The 22,778-nt window shown below is 49.8% G+C and overlaps 9 protein-coding genes across 9 annotated transcripts; 4 read left to right on the forward strand and 5 right to left on the reverse strand.

Moving 5' to 3' along the window:
• Positions 1-970: 970 nt before the first annotated feature.
• On the reverse strand, positions 971-2,278 carry BCR38DRAFT_455045 (uncharacterized protein; the record flags this gene model as incomplete). The annotated part of the gene is made up of 1 exon (XM_040861756.1): positions 971-2,278. One exon carries the CDS (start codon positions 2,276-2,278, stop codon positions 971-973), a length of 1,308 nt encoding a protein of 435 aa, XP_040720158.1.
• A 1,407-nt stretch (positions 2,279-3,685) lies between these two features.
• BCR38DRAFT_334333 (major facilitator superfamily domain-containing protein) lies at positions 3,686-5,521 on the forward strand (the record flags this gene model as incomplete). The annotated part of the gene is made up of 4 exons (XM_040855304.1): positions 3,686-4,102; positions 4,184-4,674; positions 4,751-5,224; positions 5,287-5,521. The coding sequence occupies 4 exons, from the start codon at positions 3,686-3,688 to the stop codon at positions 5,519-5,521; spliced, it is 1,617 nt and encodes a 538-aa protein (XP_040720159.1).
• Positions 5,522-10,694: 5,173 nt separating this feature from the next.
• On the forward strand, positions 10,695-13,099 carry BCR38DRAFT_521038 (uncharacterized protein). Its single transcript, XM_040865177.1, has 2 exons — positions 10,695-11,626; positions 11,722-13,099. Exons 1-2 carry the CDS (start codon positions 10,975-10,977, stop codon positions 12,624-12,626), a joined length of 1,557 nt encoding a protein of 518 aa, XP_040720160.1. The 5' UTR covers positions 10,695-10,974; the 3' UTR covers positions 12,627-13,099.
• A 647-nt stretch (positions 13,100-13,746) lies between these two features.
• On the reverse strand, positions 13,747-14,360 carry BCR38DRAFT_471557 (uncharacterized protein; the record flags this gene model as incomplete). The annotated part of the gene is made up of 2 exons (XM_040862866.1): positions 14,084-14,360; positions 13,747-13,983 (listed from the first exon to the last, which is right to left on the reverse strand). The coding sequence occupies exons 1-2, from the start codon at positions 14,255-14,257 to the stop codon at positions 13,747-13,749; spliced, it is 411 nt and encodes a 136-aa protein (XP_040720161.1). The 5' UTR covers positions 14,258-14,360.
• A 42-nt stretch (positions 14,361-14,402) lies between these two features.
• BCR38DRAFT_421431 (uncharacterized protein) lies at positions 14,403-15,084 on the reverse strand (the record flags this gene model as incomplete). Its single annotated transcript, XM_040859438.1, has 1 exon — positions 14,403-15,084. A coding segment is annotated over exon 1 (167 nt), but the record flags the coding sequence as incomplete, so codon positions are not given.
• BCR38DRAFT_405841 (uncharacterized protein) lies at positions 14,948-16,088 on the reverse strand (the record flags this gene model as incomplete). The annotated part of the gene is made up of 4 exons (XM_040857988.1): positions 14,948-15,088; positions 15,311-15,419; positions 15,473-15,495; positions 15,876-16,088. 4 exons carry the CDS (start codon positions 16,086-16,088, stop codon positions 14,948-14,950), a joined length of 486 nt encoding a protein of 161 aa, XP_040720163.1.
• A 1,422-nt stretch (positions 16,089-17,510) lies between these two features.
• Positions 17,511-18,757, forward strand: BCR38DRAFT_455048 (uncharacterized protein; the record flags this gene model as incomplete). The annotated part of the gene is made up of 2 exons (XM_040861757.1): positions 17,511-18,579; positions 18,627-18,757. The coding sequence occupies 2 exons, from the start codon at positions 17,511-17,513 to the stop codon at positions 18,755-18,757; spliced, it is 1,200 nt and encodes a 399-aa protein (XP_040720164.1).
• Positions 18,758-19,256: 499 nt separating this feature from the next.
• BCR38DRAFT_332087 (uncharacterized protein) lies at positions 19,257-20,392 on the forward strand (the record flags this gene model as incomplete). The annotated part of the gene is made up of 3 exons (XM_040855116.1): positions 19,257-19,377; positions 19,431-19,913; positions 19,971-20,392. The coding sequence occupies 3 exons, from the start codon at positions 19,257-19,259 to the stop codon at positions 20,390-20,392; spliced, it is 1,026 nt and encodes a 341-aa protein (XP_040720165.1).
• A 78-nt stretch (positions 20,393-20,470) lies between these two features.
• BCR38DRAFT_421437 (glutathione-dependent formaldehyde-activating) lies at positions 20,471-21,591 on the reverse strand. Its single transcript, XM_040859439.1, has 4 exons — positions 21,254-21,591; positions 21,124-21,156; positions 21,005-21,050; positions 20,471-20,893 (listed from the first exon to the last, which is right to left on the reverse strand). Exons 1-4 carry the CDS (start codon positions 21,427-21,429, stop codon positions 20,660-20,662), a joined length of 489 nt encoding a protein of 162 aa, XP_040720166.1. The 5' UTR covers positions 21,430-21,591; the 3' UTR covers positions 20,471-20,659.
• Between the last annotated feature and the right edge of the window lie 1,187 nt (positions 21,592-22,778).

The following is a 22,778-nucleotide window of genomic DNA, read 5'->3' on the forward strand; positions in this document are numbered from 1 at the left end:
GCGTCACTTCGCAAATGCAAGCCGGTCTCATATTTCTGGGACAAACACTCACCGGGCGGCTCTTGTGTCCCGCATCCGCTGATAAATATCAAGTTATCGGAAAGCATCAGTGACTTGATGATTTGTATTATGCCTATGCCTACACTTATCGCGTTGAAGATCGAGCGTCGAAAGAACTATGGACTCATTGCCATGTTTGCTGTGGGGTTGCTATATGTATCTTGAAAGCCACATGCCAGGGATAACGACTGACTTATGTAGTGTCTTCATCACAGGTATCGTTCGGTGGGTTGCAATAATTGGCACAGCCGAGAATTTGGCATGTACTCCCATGTTATGATGGCCACGATTGGGGGATTCAATTTGGAAAAACCCAGACACTACATGGTCTCCAAACCCCCATCCTGCGGCAGTCCCCAGTGCAGGTCAAGCTCGTGATTATGAGATGGAGCTGAATGACTTATGCTCAAATCACATCAACTTCAATGGCGGTGGTACACGAACTACTAAGCCGTTCCACCAACAATGGCTGTAAGACCACCAAACAAGTCTGGAGAAGTTAGATATCTCACGCAAAGCATCAACAGAAGAGTCTCTTTGTGGCACACCGGAGCCGCATATGTCGGTCTGATGGCTGTCCAACTTCACTGATATGTCAGAGAGATGCAAAACTGGCTGGAAGTCGTTTGCCTGTAAGTTTCAATGTTTTAACATGCGATATATCACATATTTCTTGTTTCCTCTAAAATTCCCTAGGTTACATGATTGCGTTTACATTGGCGTAATAATCCACGCCAGTTTGCAAAGCCTGCCTGTATCAGCTCTTTGGCCATGGTATATTCTCCACGTAGTTCCTGGTCCCCACTTCAGAAGAGAGCAGAGCAAGCCACAAGGAAGGGGCGTGCAAGCCGCGGTAAAGTTGAAGTGCGCCAGCACTGACCTGTCCCCGGCGGCTTCTCTTTCCCACCCTTTACGGTATCCTCAAAACATCATCAACGTTGACCACTTGGCCAGTGGCAATGGACTTGTTGGCCGCAATGCCTGTCAAGATCGACAGTGCTCCATCTACATGGCTCGCCGCACGCATATACTCATCCGATACAGGCTCACCGAACAAGTCATTCAGCAGTACCGTGTCACCGCCGCCGTGAGCACCAACGCCCTCGGGAATCTCAATATCCTGCGGCTTCTGCAATAACGGCCTGAGAAGAAGCGTCGTCTTCTCAATCGACCCTTCCTTCGCCTGGTCGCCTCCAGAGTTCACATAGCTGTTCTCCACTACCTCAAGCTCCAGACGGCCACCTGTGCCGTTGAAACTCACCCGGAACCCTTCCCACGGGGCGTAGGCAGTGAGAGAATACGTCATGACGGCCCCGTTCCGGTATCTGACGAGCAAGTTCATGGTATCCTCGATACTGATGCCGTCCCCAAACACGCTCTGGTCACGATAATACGCATCCTCGTGCTCGGCGTCAAGATACATGGCCTTGAGCTGTTCATGATTCTCCATATGCAGCGCAAACGGGTCGTTCTTGGCGACCTCACTTCCCTGAGCGCGAGTGTAGAACCTCGTCTCGCCCCTTTTCTCCGCGTTCTCTCTGCCATAGAACTTAAGGTCGCCCTGGGCGTACACGGTCTGGGGCCGAGTCTGCAGCCAGAAATTGACGAGATCAAAGTGATGGGTGCTTTTATGGACAAGCAGCCCACCACTGTTCCGCTTGTCGCGGTGCCAGCGGCGGAAATAATCAGCGCCGTGGGACGTGTTGAGCATCCACTCGAAATGGACGGACGTCACGGTGCCGATGGCGCCCGATTTCAACAGCTCGAACACCTTGGTGTTGTGTGGCGCGTACCGGTAATTGAACGTGACCCTCACCTTCTTCCGCCTTCGCTCCACGGCGTCGAAGATATCTGTGCAACGCGGCGCGTCGATGGTCATGGGCTTCTCAGTGATGACGTTGCAGCCTAGCTCGAGCGCGCGCACGATGTACTTATTGTGCGTGCGGTCCATGGTTGTCACGATAACCTCGTCGGGCTTGGTGGACTGGATCATGGTGTCAAAGTCAGAGGCGAGGAAGGTGGGCACAGCGCCGTGGCCAAGCGACTCGAGCTTCGAGTTGGCGTAGTTGAGGCGCGTTTGGTTCGTGTCGCAGAAGCCTACGATCTCCGAGGTGGAGTAGTAGTCTTTGGCTATCGCCGTGTAGAAGAAGATGGAGCGACCTCCCGTACCTACAAGGGCGTACCGCTTTTTTTTTTGGAGGGTGGGGAGTTCGGCCATGGTGGCTGTGTTCTGTGTTGTTTCTCCTGAGGTGGAGGTTGATGAACACAATGGGATGGACGAGACGGAGTAAGACTGAACTCAACCGGCGCGAAAATACTCAGAAGAACATGAACAGTGACATTGAAAGTCCAGGTGTACACGATGCGAAATAGCTCTGGAATATCCAACGGCGCTATCTCATCCATGTTGAGCCCGCTATCGGGAGCTTTGGAGAAGTTGGGGCAACCCCGCATCGCCTATGACCCTGTTCATCACCATGCTGGATTTCGGGTTATCGCTGGGCCTCCGACCGACTGAGTATCTCATTGCCCCAGCCTCTTCAGACTCGGGATGCTGATGCTTGCCAAGTATCCGTTTTGGCCACTAGTGGTGCAACCGACAAGAGCCTTGATTTGCCGACTTGACTATGAGACTCGCTGCCATCCACTTACATCCAGGCTAGCCTTTGAAGTCGGGCTACCTATGTTCCATTTTTAAGATCCTCCCCAGCAGGGGTTCAGAATGAGAGGTCAGGAAAACAGCCGTTGGGGCTAAGGGATCCACTTATCCGAACCTGGGGATTGCCTCGGTTGAATATGAAAATCCTGGGCAAAACCCGGGGTGGCAGCTCAAGCTTGCGGGGTTGACGTTGTTGGATGTGTGGGGGATCTTGTCGATTGGCACTTGGCAGTCCTCGTTCAAGCAAATCACGACCCAAGTTCGAGCTTCAGCTATTCCGATTTCGACTTTGAATGAAGATGAGCAGTCGGCACATACCATAGTAACGCCACAATGAGCTTGTTGAGCCTTGCACCTGAAGTCTTGGGGTTAGGTTCACCGCTAACACCTCATGACAGACATGAAGTTCGTTGGGGTTGGGAACGTACGATATGACCATCTGGTACTTTACCGAGAGTGAGAGCATCAGGCTCCGCAGTTACTCGGGTTAGTCAAATCCCACGAATCAAGGCGTATCCATGGGTTCGGCACAGACTGTGCTTCCGGGAACTATTGTGAGGCATCTTGGTGCGTACGGTTGAAGACAGTATGTTGGCATGGGCTCAGAACAGCAGCCGAGGAGCTTGGAACACCCATACGAAGTAGTACCTATCTCAGGGAGCTTGTACGTAACATCCGAATCGCCGAGCAGGCGATGCCGAGTATAGGTAATGTTGGCCAAGTTGGCTGTGAGCACCGGATCAATACAAGCTCGGTAGCGAGTCAGTAAGATGTGGACAGGGTTCTCCTCAGCCAAAACCTGGATCTTGAAGAAGCACTCGGATTTTAAAGAAGACATTTCCACCTCCACGGGCCGCAACTTCGTCAGTTGTCCATCTTTTCACACGATCGGATACCTCCTCCTGCTTGCGTGGACGGTTTGGACAGTTACCCCTATCCTTCAGTTTCAGCGGAAAATCGGTTAACATGGCGGACAAGCAAATCCCCGCGGTCTCCAACACGGGCGATACCATCGAGCCAGCCAAAGAAAACACCGCCTCGATTCCAGCTACCGGCGAGCGGGGAGAGAAAGCAGCGCAATTCCTGGCCCAACATGGCCAAGTGACATTCGACTATGAGGAGGAGAAACATGTTCTTCAGCGCATCGACAGGCGTATCCTTCCCCTGATTCTTGGGGCATATTTCTTTCAGCAGCTAGACAAGAGCACGCTATCGTACACGAGTATATTCGGGCTCATTGAGGATGCCAACTTGAAGGGGACCGAGTACTCGTGGTTGGGGAGTATTCTGTACTTGGCTCAGTTGGTCATGCAGCCACTTGCGGCGTTTATTTTGGTTAAATTACCGTATGGGAAGGTTACTGGGATTGCTATTATTGGCTGGGTGAGTGATCCTGGATGTTCCTGGATGGATCCGCATCACGACCTCTTTGATGCGAGCCATGACTGATCCGAGTGTCGATAGGGATCATGCGCCGCCATCATGGCCTCGTGCACAAATTTCAAATCCCTCGCCGCTCTCCGCTTCCTGCTCGGAACCTTTGAGTCCATGATCGCCCCCTCTTGCGTCGCCGTGACGCAAATGTGGTGGCGGCGCTCCGAACAGACACTACGAAATTCGTACTGGAACGCCATGAACGGCGTGACCTTCATCGTGGGCAGTCTGATCACGTACGGTCTGGGTCATATAAAAAGCTCCAAGATCTACACTTACCAGGTCATTTTCGTATTTTGCGGCTGCCTTACTGTGCTTTTCGGTCTGACATTCATCTTGTTGATGCCCGACTCCCCCATGGAGGCCAAGTACCTCAACGAGAGGGAGAAGATCATTGCTATCGAGCGGTTAAGGGCCAACCAGATGGGTGTAGCTTCTCGCAAGTGGAGGTGGGATCACGTTCTTGAGACCTTTATGGACATCAAGACGTGGTTGTGGTTCATTCTCACCATCGCAATTTCGTAAGCAACTCTCTGTCTTCCACTGCTCCAAATCAGGCCATAGCATCTAATAACATGCGTTCCACAGAATCCCCAGCGGTGGCATCAGCTCCTTCGGCAACCTCATCATCAAATCGTTCGGCTTCAGCAGCTTCACCGCCATCCTCTTCAGTCTCCCCACGGGCTGCGTCCAAATCGTTTCCATCATCGGTTCCGCCTACCTCTCAACCCGCTTCGCCCGCAAAGGCCTCATCATCACCTGTCTGTCCTGTCTCCCCGCAACGGGGGCCATCATCATGCTCACTGTGCCCCGCGAGAACAAGGGCGTTTTGCTGTTCGGATATTACCTTGTCCAGTGCCTCGGCGCCATTACGCCCATGATATTTACTTGGTCCGCGCAGAACACTGGCGGTGATACCAAGAAGAAGACTAGCTCAGGCATGGTGTTTGTGGGTATGTGCACGGGCAATGTGATTGGCCCTCTGTTGTACTCGACCGAGCAGGCGCCCACGTATAGGCCCGGGTTGATTGCGAATTTGATTATGTTTGTTTTGGTTGGTGCTATGGGATTGTAAGCCACTTTTCCACTTTTCCATGCTTCCTCACTTGACTCTTTTACTTACAAGGTGACAGGCTCATCCCCCTATACCTAATGCTTTTGAACCGCCGCCATGCCCAGATGCGTGAGCAACTGGGAAAGTCGGCAGTTATTATTGACGAGTCCATGTTGAGGAAGAAGAACATGGGCAGCAGTAAGCAGGCCGAGCTGGAGCAAAACGAGCATGCCGAGACTCATAAACTTGAGGATGACAATGGGTTGCAAGACGTGTCGGATTTGAAGAACGAGGATTTCATCTATGTGTACTAGAAAGGCTGCCGTTTGAGGGATGTTCGGTGTTGAAGCCACATCCCAAGTCCGGGTGCTTACGGTGCTGGCTTGGCTGATAGACAACCTACGATAACTTCCTAATTGATACAACAACATTGGGCCGTTTTTGCCCACAACATCAATATCAGAGGAAATTATAGGGTGTAGTGACTCTTGATCCAGGTGATCTAAATTCATATTAAATACTAGCCAAGGCAATTCTAGGTACCAGTTACGCTATTTGTCACATGCCTGGGCCGAATACTGTGCCATTTCTGTCCATACTTGGGACTTGTTGGAAATTAATTGTCTCCGAAGCAAAAGGCACTCTCAATACAATGTAGATATGTACTTAAGTTGTGAGATTCTAGTTACCAGAATAGTGCATTTGAGAGGATTTTCATATTGAAGCTATTTATAATCCTATACAGAAGTAAATAAAGTTGGTAGGGAGTTTCTTCCCCGTGTATCAGGGCTGAGAGTAGCTGGGTCAGAATATCAGTAACAGCAAATGCAGTACCTAACAAACTCGAACGATTACTAAAAAAAATTGGCTGAAAAGCACGCCGTGAATCTCTGAACCACTATGGTCTTTTATTGACAGCCTTGCTTTTTATTCAATGCTTTCCTAAATCCCATCTGTGTACCCCGTTGGAATTGACCAATAGTGTTTTCATTTTGTGTCTCAATGCCAATGTAATGCACAGTTGAAGGCAGTATTGTCTTTTGAAGCAGGCTATTTTGGAGTAAAAGACCGGCAAAGTGCATTTCTATGTTTTTATTACCTGGAAACCATCATGCTTCTTTTAATCGTGGTCTATATGCATTTCAGATCGTAAGATGATTGGTCGTTCCAACACTTCATTTTTCTTCAACACATTCTCCAATATCGAGGTATCGACATTGCAATCTATATGATGAAGCAGAGATACATTCTTCCTGGGTTTTAATCGTCGAAACAGTTGTATACACTACGTGTCCCACATAGCCTTTTCGTATTCTGCAATAGGGGCGGAGCTACGCCAATATCATTTCCTATGTTAACATACTGCAAGATGTAAATTATAGGGTCATGAGGTATCCTGAAACTTCCATGTGATGCTTTGCGAAACTGTGATAAAAGTACCGATCTCTTTGTCCCTTCGCAAATAATCTCTCAACATGTAGCACCCATCCAGACCTGTCACAACACGGCAACGTCTCGCCACCCGCCTCCACTTTGCCCTCATGCGCTTCGCCAAAGTTTTCAAATGTCGTTGGCTCTCAACATCTGTTTGACGTGTCAAGAGTTCTGAGAATTATCATCCGAAAAGAGTTCATGGTAGGGTAATGTGACGATTGAAGACTTCCAAAGGTGATGACTATGTCTTCTGCCGTGGATCATGGATGGGATGACTAGCAGATCAGATATCGATTGGACGGCGATGGGAAGTGTCAGCCAGCACTACTGAATGTGAGCTTATACAACAGAATCAATTTATTTCCTGTAGGCGGTCACCTCATATCTCGAGCGCAGTTCCTTGGCCATGCTCTTGGTCATGTCAAAGACCGTCAGTATATTACCATTGCGTTACGTATTTGTCACGCCGCGTGGATCGCCATAATACTTTTCAGGCACCGGGTCTTGGAATACTTCACTAAAACTGCTGGATGTAAAGGGGCGTGACTAATGCGCCTATATCCGACGGATTGACCTTCAGAGGAGGTGATCCCGTTTGTTTGAATTATATGTGACTCGTGCTGTCCGTGACGGTTTGAGAGGAATCAACTTTTGTTGACCAATCTCTAACTGATTGCTGGATGCCGATTTATTGTGATATTTGTACGCCCCGGCTTATGTCGCATTGGAATATATCTAGATCATTCAGATACTCCGCTGTCCCCGACCTTCTGCCTCTCTCAGGCTCGTTGGGGAATCTTCAAATTTCAATTCAAACAAACTTGGAAGTGAGTATTTGGAAATAGTTGGTGTTTGCGAGATCGATTGCTTGAATATTGATTATCAGCGGAGTGGCAATGTTCAAAAATTCTCCCGTGAGTGGAACCTGGCCTGGGTGTGCCATATTGAACCCCACGTAACTCAAAATTTCGTTGAAATAAGTCTGGTTGATCATTGACAGGGTTTCCTTTTCGACGTCAGTGCAGTGGCTACACAGGTCAAGTGAAATACAAGACTCGTACGAGATAAATTACGAAGGACAGCTAATATAGCGGGTATCGTCTTCTTGTAAATTCCACAGAACACGGCTCGTCCCAACGCTGTATCCACGAAGGAGGCTACAAATTGATTGAGTATACGACCGCCGACATATGTTCAAAGGTCTAGGGCCAACTAACGTGCAGCATAACGAATGTTAGAGCTCGCGGAAGAAACCAAACATCTGGGCTTGTAATCCGTTTTCATTATCGTGGAGTGGGAACTTAGTGTATGAAAAAAGTATTTATTTGTGTTTGGTGACTCGAATCTGGAATAGGGGCATGCGCAAGGAAAGACTATTGCTTGGTCATGTGAGGATTCAAGAACATGGCTAAGTAGATGAGTGTGACCGTGGGTTTAACCCAAATTTGGACGAGGCGTGGTATTTCATTGGGTTTCATTTCAGGCAGTATCCTTGTTTAGTGGCTAGGTTGGGTTGGATCCAAGAGTGAAAGAAACCCTACAAATACGATGAACTGCAAATTTGAGCACGCCTCCGTATATGAAAACAAATTTCGCCTTGCATCAGCTCCTGAAGGACAGCCAATGGGGAGTAATGTAGCAGAAGTTTCGTCTTGCTTGGATAACTAATCTGCAGCTATTTAGCTGCGCAATCACTAAAATATTTCTCTAGTTACTTGCATGTCATTTCTGCAGTTTTCATTTACAGCTCAAAGTATGTCCATAAACAATGGCTTTTGTTGGAACACGGCAAAGATCCCAAATATAAAATAGAGTAGAGTATTGAGTTCTGCCTTTATACTCCTTCTAGTATTACACCAGAACTAAAAGTAACGCGGTAGACAGGACACAACACAGAAATGGTAAAATGTGATACTTGCGAAGTTCATATAAGGCTCTGATCATCAGCCTTACTTATTTTGTTCTGTATTGCTGCGAGATAGTACATGTGCCAATGGACGCCACTATTGACGGTCACGAAGAGGTTCCCATGAACCAGGACGGCGCCCGCACACCTGTCTGCAAACGTTGTGCCTCTGCCTGTGATGCACATCTGAAAAGGAAGTCAGCGTGTCACATCTCAACGCAGTGAAGTCTTTACTTCTAAGCTATCTTCTGCACGAGTGTTATGAACGTAGTAATTAATACGAAGAACTCATCAATTCGATAAGTGGTAGAACTTCTTCGTCTTCAACGTCGTCGGCAAAGTAACCCTCGCCCAAGCCTTTGGATTCCTCAAGTCCAGGACCGACATCCGCGGCGCTATCACCGCGACCCGCATCATGGCGATATATATCTGCGTCATTGGATATTATATCTGGTTCCATAACTGGATACTGGAGAATCATATCGGACTTGCATGCTATAACAAAACATAGAGTTGAATGTGTCTCTGATCTACTCAAGCCCAAAGGAATTAAAGTAGCCATAAGGGCCTCAAGTACAGAATAATGTGCCTCTCGGATGCACATAATGAGATAGTTGCTGATACACCAGATATTTTGTTCCTAAAGATCTAACAGTTGGCCGTTGCCAAGGGTTTGGTGCGCAGGTGAGGAACGAGCTGTCTGACGTTATCCCATGTGGAAACGCAGAATTTGCTGTTTCTCCAAACTTCTGTAAATTTATAACTTATTTTCCAAATAAGTTACCTTTCCCGTATATTTCATAACAATGAGTTCTCATACATCAAGAAAACATACCGCTTCCACTGGGCGAACGGTCTAGGCTTACCTAGGGTCGTACCCCCCTGCAGGAATCGCCATGGCCGGCCGCTTCTTCCAACCTGGTGTAAGTTAATCTACGGTTGCGATTATCTCACATCCATTTCATCAACATCGAAGCCCAAGGAAAAATTCTAACTGGACGTTCCAGATGATCCTACCCGTGAACCCCTGGGCCATCTAGCATAGCTGAGGGACGGAGAGCCATCGTTTTCATATTTTATCGAGACTCGTCATAAGCCCCAAACTCTTGAAAACTTAGAGGTACAGCCCGTGATTCCAATCAAAGAGAGAATCCAAACTTCAAAGCAGCAACTCAGAACACGCATCTCCAAGTACTCGTTCTAGCCAGCACCGAGCCGTGGGGACAAAAGCATCCCCGGAAGTCCTTGCCATCTTTTCCAAATTCCCTAAAAGTCCATCATATACGTACCTCACCATCTTCTGCCTCGTGAACCCCTAACCCTCACCCCCCGGCCTCCCTCGGCTTCACCCGCTCCATTTTCCTCCCCTGGCAAGGCCTGGCAAGCCCGAATTGCACCTCACAACCTTTCACAAACACAAGGGCCTCAAGGGCGGGGAGCTGAACCACAAAGTACAGGCCATCTACCACACGACCAAGACTCCCGCTCTGAGCAACGCGGCACAGGAGCTGCTGGAACACAGCCAGGGAAAGAGAGTCGAGGGGATGAAACAGGGTGGGGTGGATAGGATTCAGTGGTTTGCGGAGGAGAGGTTGATGGAATTATTGGCGTGAAGGGAAGTACATGAGGTAGAGGGTGTGTGGCTTATGATTGGGTTTTGAGGTGTTTTGTCGGTTTGCCTGAGAGGTTGGTGGGCATGTTGGCGCAGAATTCGGCGCAGAGGGTGAGTACGAAGAACCAGAGGGAACTTGTTTTGTGTTGAACTGGAAACTGCTGCTGTCACGAATAATGATTAAGAAGAAAAATAGGATATGTATATGAGCCCAAAAGTGCGTATATTGGGATAGTTTTGAGAATAGTAGTTATTTGATTTTGGTAGTCCCCATCTATTTACACCGCTTACTACGTCAACTTAGGCCCTTATTACACTAAGAGTGAAGTAGAATAAGGTATGATCCCAAACGTAATAAACTGATGTGACAAAGGTTACCAAGCGCTAAGACTTTCTGTTCCATGCGCTGAACATGACTATTGTTGTTGTTCCGATTGACCAATCACCAGTCGAGGTGGCATCGAAACGGAGTTAGTTAACCCCCTATCTCCCTGCAGGTTTAGTCTAATCAATCAGGTCACCCAGTGAAAACATCAGACGGAGTATCAAAAGACGAAATGCGAGCGCCGTGGCATCAAGACTTGGCACGGTTGTCGCGTTCCAGTATCGCCGAAAAGTTTATCGGACTCCATTGACTCGTCGAGGTCTGGGTCGTCTATGTTTACTACCGGCTTCTATGCCCAGGTTTCTGGTTCTATAAGGTCCACGGACTTAACGTGCATTGAATTCCTCTTTCACAAGGAGCTTCGTCTGCCATCTAGGTGTGGTAGATCACGGGTAAGAGTCAGGAACTCCAACCAACCCCCATCACCAAAATGCGGTTGCCTTTCTCCCACGCCGCCATTCTCCTCCAAGTCTTCAATAACACTGAACTCAATGGTCCGGGCAACGCCGCCCCCGAATCGCCGATTCCCTTTGTCTCACAACGCCAGACACCACCATCACCAGCTCCCGCAACATCAGGTGTCATCAACTTCACCCCGTGCCCCCCTTCCACGGGCCTAACCCCCAACATCGGCCTTGAATGTGCCAACTTCAGCGTCCCCGTCGATTGGTCTGACTCATCCAGCACACAAATCAAGCTAGGCATGGTCCGCCTGGCCGCCCAATCCCCCACCCAACGCATCGGCAACCTATTCTTCAACCCAGGCGGGCCGGGCATCTCCGCCGCGTCCATTGTAAACGCCATTGCAAACCGGCGGCAGAACTTCAGCGACGTAATCCGGCAACGCTTCGACGTTATTGGGCTGGATCCCCGAGGCGTGGGGTTAAGCGCACCGGTGAGGTGCGATTCGAATGTGTCGAATGCGATTCCGCCATTGTTGGATCCGAACGATGCGAACTCGTTACAAGCGCTGATCCAGATTAATAGCAGGATTGCTGCTAGTTGTCGGAATTTGACCGGGCCTGTGTTCGACAAGGTTGATACAATTAGTGCGGCCCGGGACATGGAAGCGGTGCGAGTCGGTGAGTCTGCTTAGTCCTAATAAGGGAGACGGATAAATCCTGCACAGCCAAAGGGGACGTCATGTACTGACACCACCCCGTCCCCAAAGCCTTAGGCAACGAACCTCTAAACTGGCTCGGCCAATCCTATGGCACTCAACTCGGTGCCCAGTACGCTTCCCTCTTCCCGGGCAACGTCCGCGCCATGGTCCTGGACGGCGTCCTGCAGCACTCGGGCTCTACCCCCTCACAGCTCCTCATAGAGCAAACAAGCGTAGAGTCCACCCTGAAGAAATTCTTCGCCGCCTCCTCTCACGACCCCCAAAGCCCCCTCGCAGGGCAAGACCCCGCCACCGTCTGGGCCAATGTGACCTCCGCCGCGGCAGCCGGGACTCTCAAAGCGCGGGGCTGCGACGGCACGCCCGCGACGGGCTGCTTGGCAAATGTCCCCGTGGAGAACGTCGTCGGCGGGGGGCGGAACATGTTGTTTTTCGAGTTTGCGTGGAATAAGCAATTGGGCAAGGCGTTGGCGCTCGCACATATGGGGGATGGGATTATGTTTGCGACGGGGCTTAGCACGGGGACGGCGACGGATAATGAGGGTTTTGCCTTTAATGCGATTGCGTGCCAGGATGGGATTGAGACGGGACAGCAGACGTTGGCTGAGGTGCAGAAACGGGCGTTGGTTAGTAGGACGTTTGCGACTGTGCCGGGCATGAATGAGTTTTGGCGGACGAAGACGCTGTGTGATGGGTGGACGCCTGCTGAAACGAATCCCAAGAAGCAATTGAATGTGGTTGGTTTGGCGAATCCGGTGCTGTTGGTGAATAGCATTAATGACCCGGCGACAAGTGTTGTGTGGGCTCAGGGGATGAACGACGAAATCTCCGGGAGTGTGTTGACTTTCCGGAATGGGAGTGGACATACCAGTTATTTCATTGGAAACGAGTCCAAGAAGGCCATGGATGATTACTTAGTTAGTCTGAAAGTTCCTGCTCCAGGGACTATTTTTCAATCGTAGACGTTAAACAAGCCGGTGCATACCAAGATGGGGATTACACCCAGGTCTGACGGATCCATATTTGGTGCAGCATTCAGATCCTAGACTCCCCCGGATGAAATCTAGTGACACCATCCAAGCTGCCCGTACCAAATTTGCACAATGCAAGAATTGGCATGGAAAGTGCTCAGATCCCCATTTGGTTAATCGGAACCGTAGCCACGGCATTCAAATTCTTGACCACGCCTACCTTTTCTTTGACTATGCGTTCCAAGGCTCGCATCTTTCTGGGCAGTATATCCGCAAACTTGTGGTTGAAGCCTAGGCCGTGTAAACCAATGCGAGGTATGTTCACCTCGAGTTTACGGCACAGTACAGCGCTTCTTCGTGTCGTCCCTATTTCTCAAGGCACTCGGTCAAATACAACACAGCCAAGACACGGCCTGGGTGCTCGTCATCTTGCGCGGCTGCTTTGGCGTATTTCGTTTCGTCCGTTGTCTTACGGAAGTACTCCCCGGCCATGTCTAGCTCACCAATTATCATGAGGACCTGCCCGTACCACACCTTGCTGGCGATGACAGCTAGGTGGTTACCGCCATGGTTCTTCGTTGCTGTCTCAAGTAACTTGCTTGTCAATTCGGTGTCGTCCCTGAGTCGGCCGGAAGCTGCAAGCAGCCGATCATAACTTACTTTTGCCCACAGTATCATTAGGCCTTCTTTCCCCAGTATCTGAGTACGCCGTTTGACGACTTTGTGCTGAAGTTGCTCCGCACTTCAATGCGTCTCCCTCCAAGGCAGATGAAAGACGCAGCTAAGTGTTTCTCAACAGACAGGACGTCCAGTTCGTCCGGGCCGTTGTCGACTTGCATACTTTCATTCCGTCCGGAGCTTGTGAATGGTATGCGACTGACTGTTCCCAATTGAAGTAGATGTAACAATACAGGAATCCAATATGATCCATACACTTGAGTGTATCTTTGTGATTGGGTCCATATGCTTTCAGAAGACTTTTGCGTGCAGCCCGATGGAGTGAGGGACTTGGTGAAAGACTAGAGAGAACAGCCGCCACCCACACCCATCCCCGAATTTCTTGGTTATGTCTACAGTCAATGGGTATTCAACGCCAAGGGTCTGTCTATCTTCAGGAGTCGTACACCTCATGAAGCAGCTCAGCTGCGTCGTTGGACCATGTCAGATACCACAGCGAACCAGCCCGGGCTTCTTTGAAGCAACGCGTATGTTGTGGCCGCGACCTAGGCGAGAAAACCACATGGTCCTGAACCTGCCGCAGCAACACCTCGGCATCTGAGAAAGCACCACATTTTGGGTACACCTTTCCGAAGCGTGCGCACTCCTGTGCCTGATCCGCCCCCAAACACTGCTCAATATTTGTTGCTAAGTAATAATGGCAATATTGATTCACTCTTCCTGCGGTTGTCGTAAAGCCTTCTTCGCCCAGTTAGAGCATGATCGCGCACATGGTTAACGTGTGGTTTCATATCTCGATGCATGGCCATTTCACCTTCCCCATCGTTACCCAACATGCTAATAGCCTGCCACAGTACTGCCATTGCAGTTTGGCATTCCAGAGCTTCTTCAACAACAGATAGCTGTGGTCGCTCACGTAACCATTTGTGGACGAGGGGCTGCATAATATATCGATCCGTTTGCGGGCGCTCAGCCGTACTGCCACGACCCTCACCGCGGCTGACCCAAGACCTCGATACCAGAATGTTCAATGCTTTTCATAGAGATATTGTCGCTTCTTGTAGCAAGTCCGAGGCGTGTAGCTCGTCAGGGTTCTTCAATAGATGATGCAAGACTGATGTAGTAAACAGTCTAGACACTAATGGCGAGATTTTGTGGCCATGCGATCCATGTTTGTCTCGGCGATATACGTAGGCGCCTCGGGGATTCCACTTCCTCTTTTTGCTATTCTGCTGTTGAGTCACTCTCAAGAAGGGGCATACGGTAACGTGAACGTATATCTAAGTGTATGTTCGGGAAATGAAAGTAGGAGAAGATGTAAGGTAGCTGCAGCGCGTCCATGAACGCCTCGTATTTCGCCGCGTTGCCTTCTAAGGACTCGTACAATATTTCATGGCTTCTGAATATCGGCATGCGCTCATCATCTTCTTTGAAACGCCGCTCTTCCCATGAAGAACTTCGATGACATCGGCGATCTTGGTCTAGAAGTATACGCCGGGCGTGACATTTGAGAGATCGATGTAGTCCATCAAGATGGTGAGCCTTTTTATGATTGTTCTTCCGGCGTCGAGTGCGATTGGAAGGTAATTTAGGTGCTTGCAAATAGACCCTGCCGATTAGGTTGGGCTGCCTGTCTATGGCTGGGGTTCGTCAGCCGCTTTGAGAAGCAGGTTCTTGGCTCCATCATCCCTCATGGCGCCAAGCTGAAGGTAGGCACTTCCCTTATTCCCATACGTTTGATGCTCAGGGTTCTGCATCGTTACCAGGACGCAGTCCTGCGAACCTGGCAGCAATAGCTCCAACAGTGGTAGCTCATTGTGTCAGCATTTTCGATTATCAGCAACCACGAGTATGGGACATGGGAAAGCCAGTGCTTGGTAGCTTGCTCCTTTGGTCGACCCTTGCAGCGGTGGACATCTACTTGTAAGACTCAATCGTATAGGTGCGACTACTAGAGTCGATCTAGACGATGCCCCAGTAGTACATGATATACTTACTCTTCTGCGTACGTGATCATCGCCAAATCTGATATTTCCGCCCGGGGTGGAAGGCCCCGGTCGGCAATGCTTCGCACCCATCCAGAATATCCTCCATGTCTTCAGTACCCTTCCACCAATTGTTAGTTCTTTTACCGGCCATCAGACTGAATTGATTCACACCTAGGTGGTTGCTTGAGCAGGACCTGGAGGTCCGTAGTCAAAGATGAAAGTGCTAATGCATAATTACGAGCAGTCGGTAACATGTCCTTAAGAGTTGAAATCACTCCTATAGCAGGCTAATGACCGTTTGCAGTACTCTCAATGTGTCGGTCTGGTATCTAAGCGCCTGGAAAGTCGAGTTGTACCAGTCTGAACCCGCCGAGGGCAACCTGATTCTGCCGTCATACTTTGATGGATCCCTTAGTCGGTCCCGCAACAGACCAATTTTATCGTTGCAGAATCTTTCGCCGACGATATCCATGCTTTCTCAGAGCTGGCGGGGCTGCAACTGATCAGCCTGCGATAATGTTGATCTCAGGCCGCGCCTTCAATTGGAGGCTTCTTCGTCCAGTCCATGACTGACTTCCTCGTCGTTCTTGACCTGTCCGTTCAAGTTGATGAGATTATCTCTCTTCGTGGACCGGTTGACTTTGTGGAACTCGAACAAAGATTTGAGCACTGTGGTGACAGCATGATATAAAGCCTCGATACCGAATGACGACGTCAACAACGTTTGTGACCCGAAAATATCTTCAGATATTAATATCGTCGAAGATTTTCGTGAGCCTGGCGCCATGATCTCCATGGCACAGGATCAAATGGCTTGTAGATTCCAAAATCAGGGTGCAGATGATTGAACCAAAGTTGATTGACGAGGACCGATATGCCCAATCAATCGATATTGGCATCCCGAGTTGAGCTGGTTTTTCTTCTACTGCACCTTCTGGGATTCACGGGATGGAATTAAATCACGTTCATGATGAAAAAATGCAGTCTAATTGACGAACAACGATTCAGTAATAGTTAAAGGGTGGAAGGCTCCCAGACAACGAGGGGCCTCGACGTGGGTGCGGGGTTGGTGAAATAGGGGCTGGCCAACCAACAAGCAACGATCAATGCAAGAGACTCGCGGAGAGATAGAGATGCCTGGAAGATTAGACCTCGACTGACGAAAAGGGCACGACAAACATGAGACCTGAAGAACGACCAGTAGAAAGGCCATGAAGTCCATGGAAGTGTTACTCGGTTGTTACCTAGTAATGACTCCCTAAAACTTCACCTTTTCCCCTGTTCGCCAGGCCTACGGAGGTTGTAATTCAAGACATGATTCCGATAGAACGCTCTGTATTGAGCTGGTCCTTTTGGGGTACTCTGGTATTTCCCTAAACTCCGTGTAAGCCGGCCGCTAGACTTTCCGCCAACGTGCCTCGCACAACATGAAAATCAAGATTCACGAGATATTTAGCAAACACTCTAATCAACAGATAGGGCACGCGACTCATCCAAGAATTTACAGCAGTGATACCATCTGAACATCACCCACCAATCAGCAGTCCCGTTCGGAATGCCCGGCAGCAGGTCGGCCAAGGCTGACCAAGCAGATACACCGACCTCGAACTTCTGACATCTTGCTTTGGGCCTAGCAGCGGCAGCGGCAGCGGCAGCAACGGCAACCCAAGCCTATGATTTTTTAGTTTATTTATTAAAAAAAAGTTGACATCTATGATATCCACAATACGTTCTCGAGTTCCACAGCGCAGTCACATGAGCTAGACTAGATGTAGTCAAGCATGTAGAACCGGCGGCTCTGAGTGGGCCATGCCGAGGACGATCTCAGATGGCGTAGAAACAAGCTACACATCAAACACAGCTTGGAGGCACGTCCCTGTGATTGGGTTTGCTTGTTGTACATTATATCACTTCGGGCGACGAAAGGCCTTGAATTGGTTAGACATCGCATGGGGCAGCTGATGCTGTAAGTGTGGTGACCCCATATTTCGTACGGTATTAATTCTGGATCATTCTACTGATGTATATGATTCATCAATTATTCGACGAAAATGTGGCCAGGTGTGACCAGTAAATGATGACACGGTGCTACTTATGAGTTGTCGTTGACCGGCGACATTCTTGAAAAGCAAGCTGGATTCTCAACTCGATAAAATGAAATCCATACCGATCGTGAGGCACGAAGTCCGAGCATGTCCGAATGAAAACAATGGAGGTCTCCAAAAAACGTGTAAGACTTGCGACAGCACGGCGCAGAGTCTTGACCCGAATCCGGCTGTATTTTCGCTTGTCGGTCAAGCGCCAGTCAGCCCTTGTCCTCATGCTAGTCGCAGCATACCTTGTCTTCGTACACCACGAGTATCGCGAGGCTCTGAGAGACAAATATCGCCCGACGGCGTTCAGTAGTGATGTTCTGCGAAATTCGACAGCGCAATGGAAATTTGCATCAAAAGATCATTCCCAAGACCCGGATCACCTCTGGGAGAATCGGGCCAAATGGAAACCACTGGGCTCCGGATACGAGGGAGAAACCTTCATCTATGACAACGCAGTCGTCAAGACCTTCACTATGCGGAGTCCGCTGCGCAACTGTGTGCCAGACACAAATCCAAGCTTGCGTTGGCCAACCGAGATACCTGCGTCGCTACTGCTCGGAAACGTGTCCATGGTAGCAGAAGATGAAAATGCCGATGCGTTGGGTTTCGTTTCGATCAAGGACTATTTCCTTGCTGGAGCCGGATCTTCTGCTCAGTGGCATCTTGTTACCCCGTTCTTCGAAGCCGGCAATCTGGAAAAATCAGCAGGCAGACTTCGCGCTGAAGGCGTCAACTACCGGGACCTCGATGCTCGGTTTCGTCCATCATTCAACCGACTTCTCACGGCCCTGGACAGGATGCACACGAGCCAGAACCTTTGCCACGATGACATTAAACCAGACAATATCTTCGTCAGCTTCTCCGACGAGTCATATGAGGCAGACACGCACTGGGTATTTGCGGATCTAGGGAATGCCCGACAGCCCTCACACCCGTACCACTCGTCTCGGTTATGGAGCACGGCCAATGGCCAACGTCCCGACTGCCGCGTGAACGACGTCGTGCGCCTCGCAAAATCGTACGTCCTCTTTTTACGGCAGGCTTCTGCGAGAATTTCTAAAGAAGAAATACCCGGACTCGCTCCATTCGATGAAGCCTTCTTCGCCGGTCAGGAGCCGTGGAGCCGGCTGTACTGGTCCATTATTGACGACCGGCTCCTCACTTCGACGGCTGCCGCTGCTAGTTTGAAGAAATCATCACGACATTCGCCGATGAACCCGGCAGACCAGAATTTGCATTCACAGGAGCCGCAAGGGATGACAGGGTCAAGATACCCAGCAGGCTTTGGTCTAGGACGTTCGGTTCTGATCTCTACGGGGGCAGCAGGCAGGGAATTGTCCAAAGGGATCAGCGGCAGTGAGAAATGGGCGAGGATATTCGGTGTGATAGGAGTCCCGACGAGTCCATGCTGACGTGGAAGACGACTGACTTCACGACGAACGTTTTAAGGCTGAACCGGGCTGTCTGGGCGACCGGGGCCAAGATGCGTGTGGATCAGCGACGTTACCCGCTAAGAAAGCTTGGCATGCATTCCCCAAATCGTCAAGATTAGCGATGACGCCCATGACTTTTCAATACTCACAGGAAATACCCCAAAGATATTCGATTATAGAGTCCACAACTCAATTGCAAGTCATGGTTGGGAGATGTGGAATCATCAATGAATACGGAAAACGTAGCACGTGGCACAGCAAACCGTCTCAAGTTCCTCAGCGTTCGAGTACTTCAACCTCCCGAGTCCCGGTGTTTCAGAATTCAGTTGACCTCAGTTGACCTGATCCCAAGCCCACTTGCACCTCTCACAACCCGATCTATTAGTTAACACAGTTGTGCGATAATTTTCCACGCAGCTGGCCAAGATGGCGAGCACCGTTCACGTCCTCGATGATTACTATCTCGCCATCACCCTTCTCATCACCGTCGCCTATCAGCTCATCTTCTTCGCCGTAGCATTTACCTTCAAATTCGACAAGTTAACAGGTGAGTCAGTTTCCTAACAAATAAAGGCCAACATCATCCAACATCCCTTCCAGACTTCGCCGGCGGCACCAACTTCGTCGTCCTAGCCATTATAACCCTCTCGTTCAGCGGCACTCCCGATGCGCGCCAAATAGTCGCCTCCCTCTTCATCATGGCCTGGGGCCTGCGCCTCTCGGGCTTCCTCCTCTTTCGCATCCTGAAAACAGGCAAAGACGATCGCTTCGACGACAAGCGCGATAAGTTCTTTCCCTTCCTGGGGTTCTGGATCTTCCAGATGATCTGGGTTTGGACCGTGTCGCTTCCCGTCACGATTCTGAACTCGCCCAATGTTCGGCAGTACCCGCAAGTGCCGTTTGGCACGGGGCGGGACGTTGCGGGCGTGGTTCTGTTCGCTATTGGCTTCGTCATGGAGAGCGTAAGCGACGTGCAAAAGTTTGTGTTTCGGCAGAGGAATGACAAAATGGCGATTTGTGATACGGGGTTCTTTTATTTTTCCAGACATCCGAATTATTTTGGGGAGATCATTATTCAGTTTTGTAAGTCGAAGAACCACTGGTTTTGATTATCGTGCGACACGTACTGATCAGCCACAGCAATTTACATGATCGCTGTCTCCGCCGCGGCAGATGGTTATGTCGGTGGGCAGGTATTCAAAGCACTATACGCCACCATTGTGGGGCCCTTCTTCCTCACCATATTGCTCATGTTCGTTTCGGGGCTCACTCTATCGGAGAGGCCCGGAGCGAAGAAGCGATATGAGAACGACCACAACTGGGAGGGCTACAAGCGTTACCTCAGCCGGACCAGCATCCTTATCCCATTCCCTCCAGAAATCTACGAATATCTACCTATAATTATCAAACGCACCATATTTCTCGAGTTACCAATTTACGTGTTTGACCCGGCCAAGCACTCTGACGCTGCGAAAGGACAAAGACAGAACTCGGCCGAGGAGGGCCAGGGTGGCAATCCGGGGAACCGGCAGAGTGGGGAAAGGCTGACGGAAAGTTATTGATAGGACGCATATGAATCAGACTTGGGTATTTTGTGACGACATATAGGATATACGACAGAACTACCTGGTTGGCAGCTAATGAATAGCTCCAAAGATAAATTTTCTACTGGCCCATCCCCATGCGACCTCGATCCTAGCCATGCGCTAAGCCCCGTTGCCTCTCATTGCACCGTCCAATTCAATATTGTAGTGTGCCAGCATCCGACTCCAGTAGCCAGTTCCTCGAAGGTTTCGCACGTGTAAGCTTCTGCAACTTCCTCAGTACAACTAGGATTCAGAATCGTGACATGTACCACTTCCAGTGAGCAACCCCGGATTGTCCGGTGGTTGATCCAGCATCTCTTGCGATCCCAAGTACTCGGACGACTCGGATGGCGTTGTTGAGTGCGACTCGCAGCCCTCCGGTATGGGAACCATGGCGGACTTGGTCCAGATGTGAATGGCTTGCTTCCAGTCGAGGCCTTCGATGCAGCCACCTTTGACGGAGACTACATTCTTGCCCTGGAAGAATATGAGCATGTTGTCATGTTGTCGTATTGGTTGGGGATAGATAGCATGGCATGGCACGACACGAAGGTTTACACCAGTGTGGAATCAAATGAGGAATCTTACAGGTGTAGTATGAATCAATCTCGTCCCACAATTCCGACAGAAATAGCTGCACATTACACGAATCAGTAAACCATCCTTCTCACAACTGAACAGTTCATCCCCCGGCGCGGAAAACGCACCAGTACAGAGTATGACCCGACGGAGTTGGTCGTCTGCTCGTTCAGTCTTCTAGTCAGTCTCCATACAGTACCGAGCCTCCAATCGATCCATCAATCCAGTTTGAACCGCTACGGCGCGGAGAGCACCTACGAATAACACGCCAAGCTCTCAAACTGCGGCAATTGAAACTTGGGAAAGATGGCCGACGTCCCGAACGCAGATGAGCTCTGGCGGCGGCATTCAGAGCAGTGGCAAATGTATAGCGCGAGGGGCTTCGCGAGCGGGGTCTTAAAGTCGATGTCCCCGCATTGGCAGCGACAATCCATGGCGCGGAGGGCAACTTTGAATTTCCAAAGTCGTCAAGTTGGCAGAAGTGTTTTTGAAAACCTGGGTGAGTTGTAGCGAATGGCTTTTTTGGTGAATTATGGCAGACACATGCCAGGTCGGTGATCATTAGTGGAAGCATTCTGCCCAAATGCAAGATATCAGCAGGACTAGAAAAGCTGAGTCACCGGCGGGAAGAAGGCGCGAGATCACATGGCCGGCTGTCGCTGACCTGCATGAAGATATGTGATGCGTACCAGGCATCGCGTCTCTCCAGAAGTGCGGTTGCAGACAGTAACTTTGACGAGTGCCCGTTGGCCAACGTCGGTTGGGCTCGCTTGCTTCGGTTTCGTTAGTCCGCACTATGTATTCGCTTGAATACTGCATCCCCCGCGATATATTTTCGTCTTGTAGTGTAATGCAATTGTGACATCCTCAGAGGGTATTGGCTCATTTCCGTATCCGCTGTAACCCTGCAGCCTCGACGAAAAGCCGAGGAAAACGCCAGACGGCTGTACGAAGAGATGAATGTAAATACACCCAACAGTGGACGCACTTCGGTACTCAGGGAAGCTCTCGTGTATCTATTCATGGGACCGCCAAGTTCGATCCAGATTTGGTAAGAACACGACGCTTCTAGGGTCACATGGTCCTTATTCAAGCAGGTCATGTCCAAGTCTTATCATGAGTGTATAAGATGGCTATGAATTGCTCCGTCACTTATGGGTAGATTGGGCCTCCTATAAGTCGGCTCGCTGTCTATTGATTAGCTGGCTGGCTCTTCATGGCTCGGCTGTGATTTTACGGGTTAGTTGGCTTTCTGTGAGTCAAACCAATGCGTGCATTTCGAGTGATGCCCCTGCATCTTTGTTGGTATCAATGGGGTGAGCCCCAGTTTGCCTGGGCATGTACATGCATCATGTACGTCCAACGCAGATTTTGTCACACTGCAGTCATCAGATACACATCAGCAACATTGAAGATACGCAGATTCTAGTGTCAAATTAACAGTAATATCGAAAAGCAGTTGACAGTAGCCAGTACACTATTAAGTTACTATTATCTACGATACGGGGGTCCTATAAGTACTGTACCTTATTATTCACTGCTTAGAGCTACCTTCACTGCATTAAACCAGTCAGCCGATTCCGCAAGTCTCTCCAGGCAAATAGTCCTCAAGGTAGGTACTTGCATGCGGCCTGAGGATTCGAGAACAACAGAAACATTCTCCTTTCTCAAGAAACAAATAAATTCGAACAACACGGGGATTCCAGCATTACAAAAGTCGCCCTGATAAAACTTCTTTCGTCTTGCCCTTCTGCATCTTCTTTGTTAGTCTGAGATTCGCCCC

Source organism: Pseudomassariella vexata (genome assembly GCF_002105095.1).
Source record: "Pseudomassariella vexata strain CBS 129021 chromosome Unknown BCR38scaffold_2, whole genome shotgun sequence".
NCBI lineage: Eukaryota > Fungi > Ascomycota > Sordariomycetes > Amphisphaeriales > Pseudomassariaceae > Pseudomassariella > Pseudomassariella vexata.

What these genes read in the sequence shown, in the direction of transcription:
- BCR38DRAFT_521038 (XM_040865177.1), top strand. Translation starts at nt 10,975, where the DNA reads ATGCGGTTGCCTTTCTCCCACGCCGCCATTCTCCTCCAAGTCTTCAAT. An exon ending in CATGGAAGCGGTGCGAGTCG is followed by an intron (nt 11,627 to 11,721) that starts GTGAGTCTGCTT and finishes CCAAAGCCTTAG; the next exon opens with GCAACGAACCTCTAAACTGG.
- BCR38DRAFT_421437 (XM_040859439.1), bottom strand. Translation starts at nt 21,429, where the DNA reads ATGGATTGTCGCTGCCAATGCGGGGACATCGACTTTAAGACCCCGCTC. An exon ending in GAGAGCTTGGCGTGTTATTC is followed by an intron (nt 21,157 to 21,253) that starts GTAGGTGCTCTC and finishes CTGAACGAGCAG; the next exon opens with ACGACCAACTCCGTCGGGTC. An exon ending in GATTGATTCATACTACACCT is followed by an intron (nt 20,894 to 21,004) that starts GTAAGATTCCTC and finishes ATATTCTTCCAG; the next exon opens with GGCAAGAATGTAGTCTCCGT.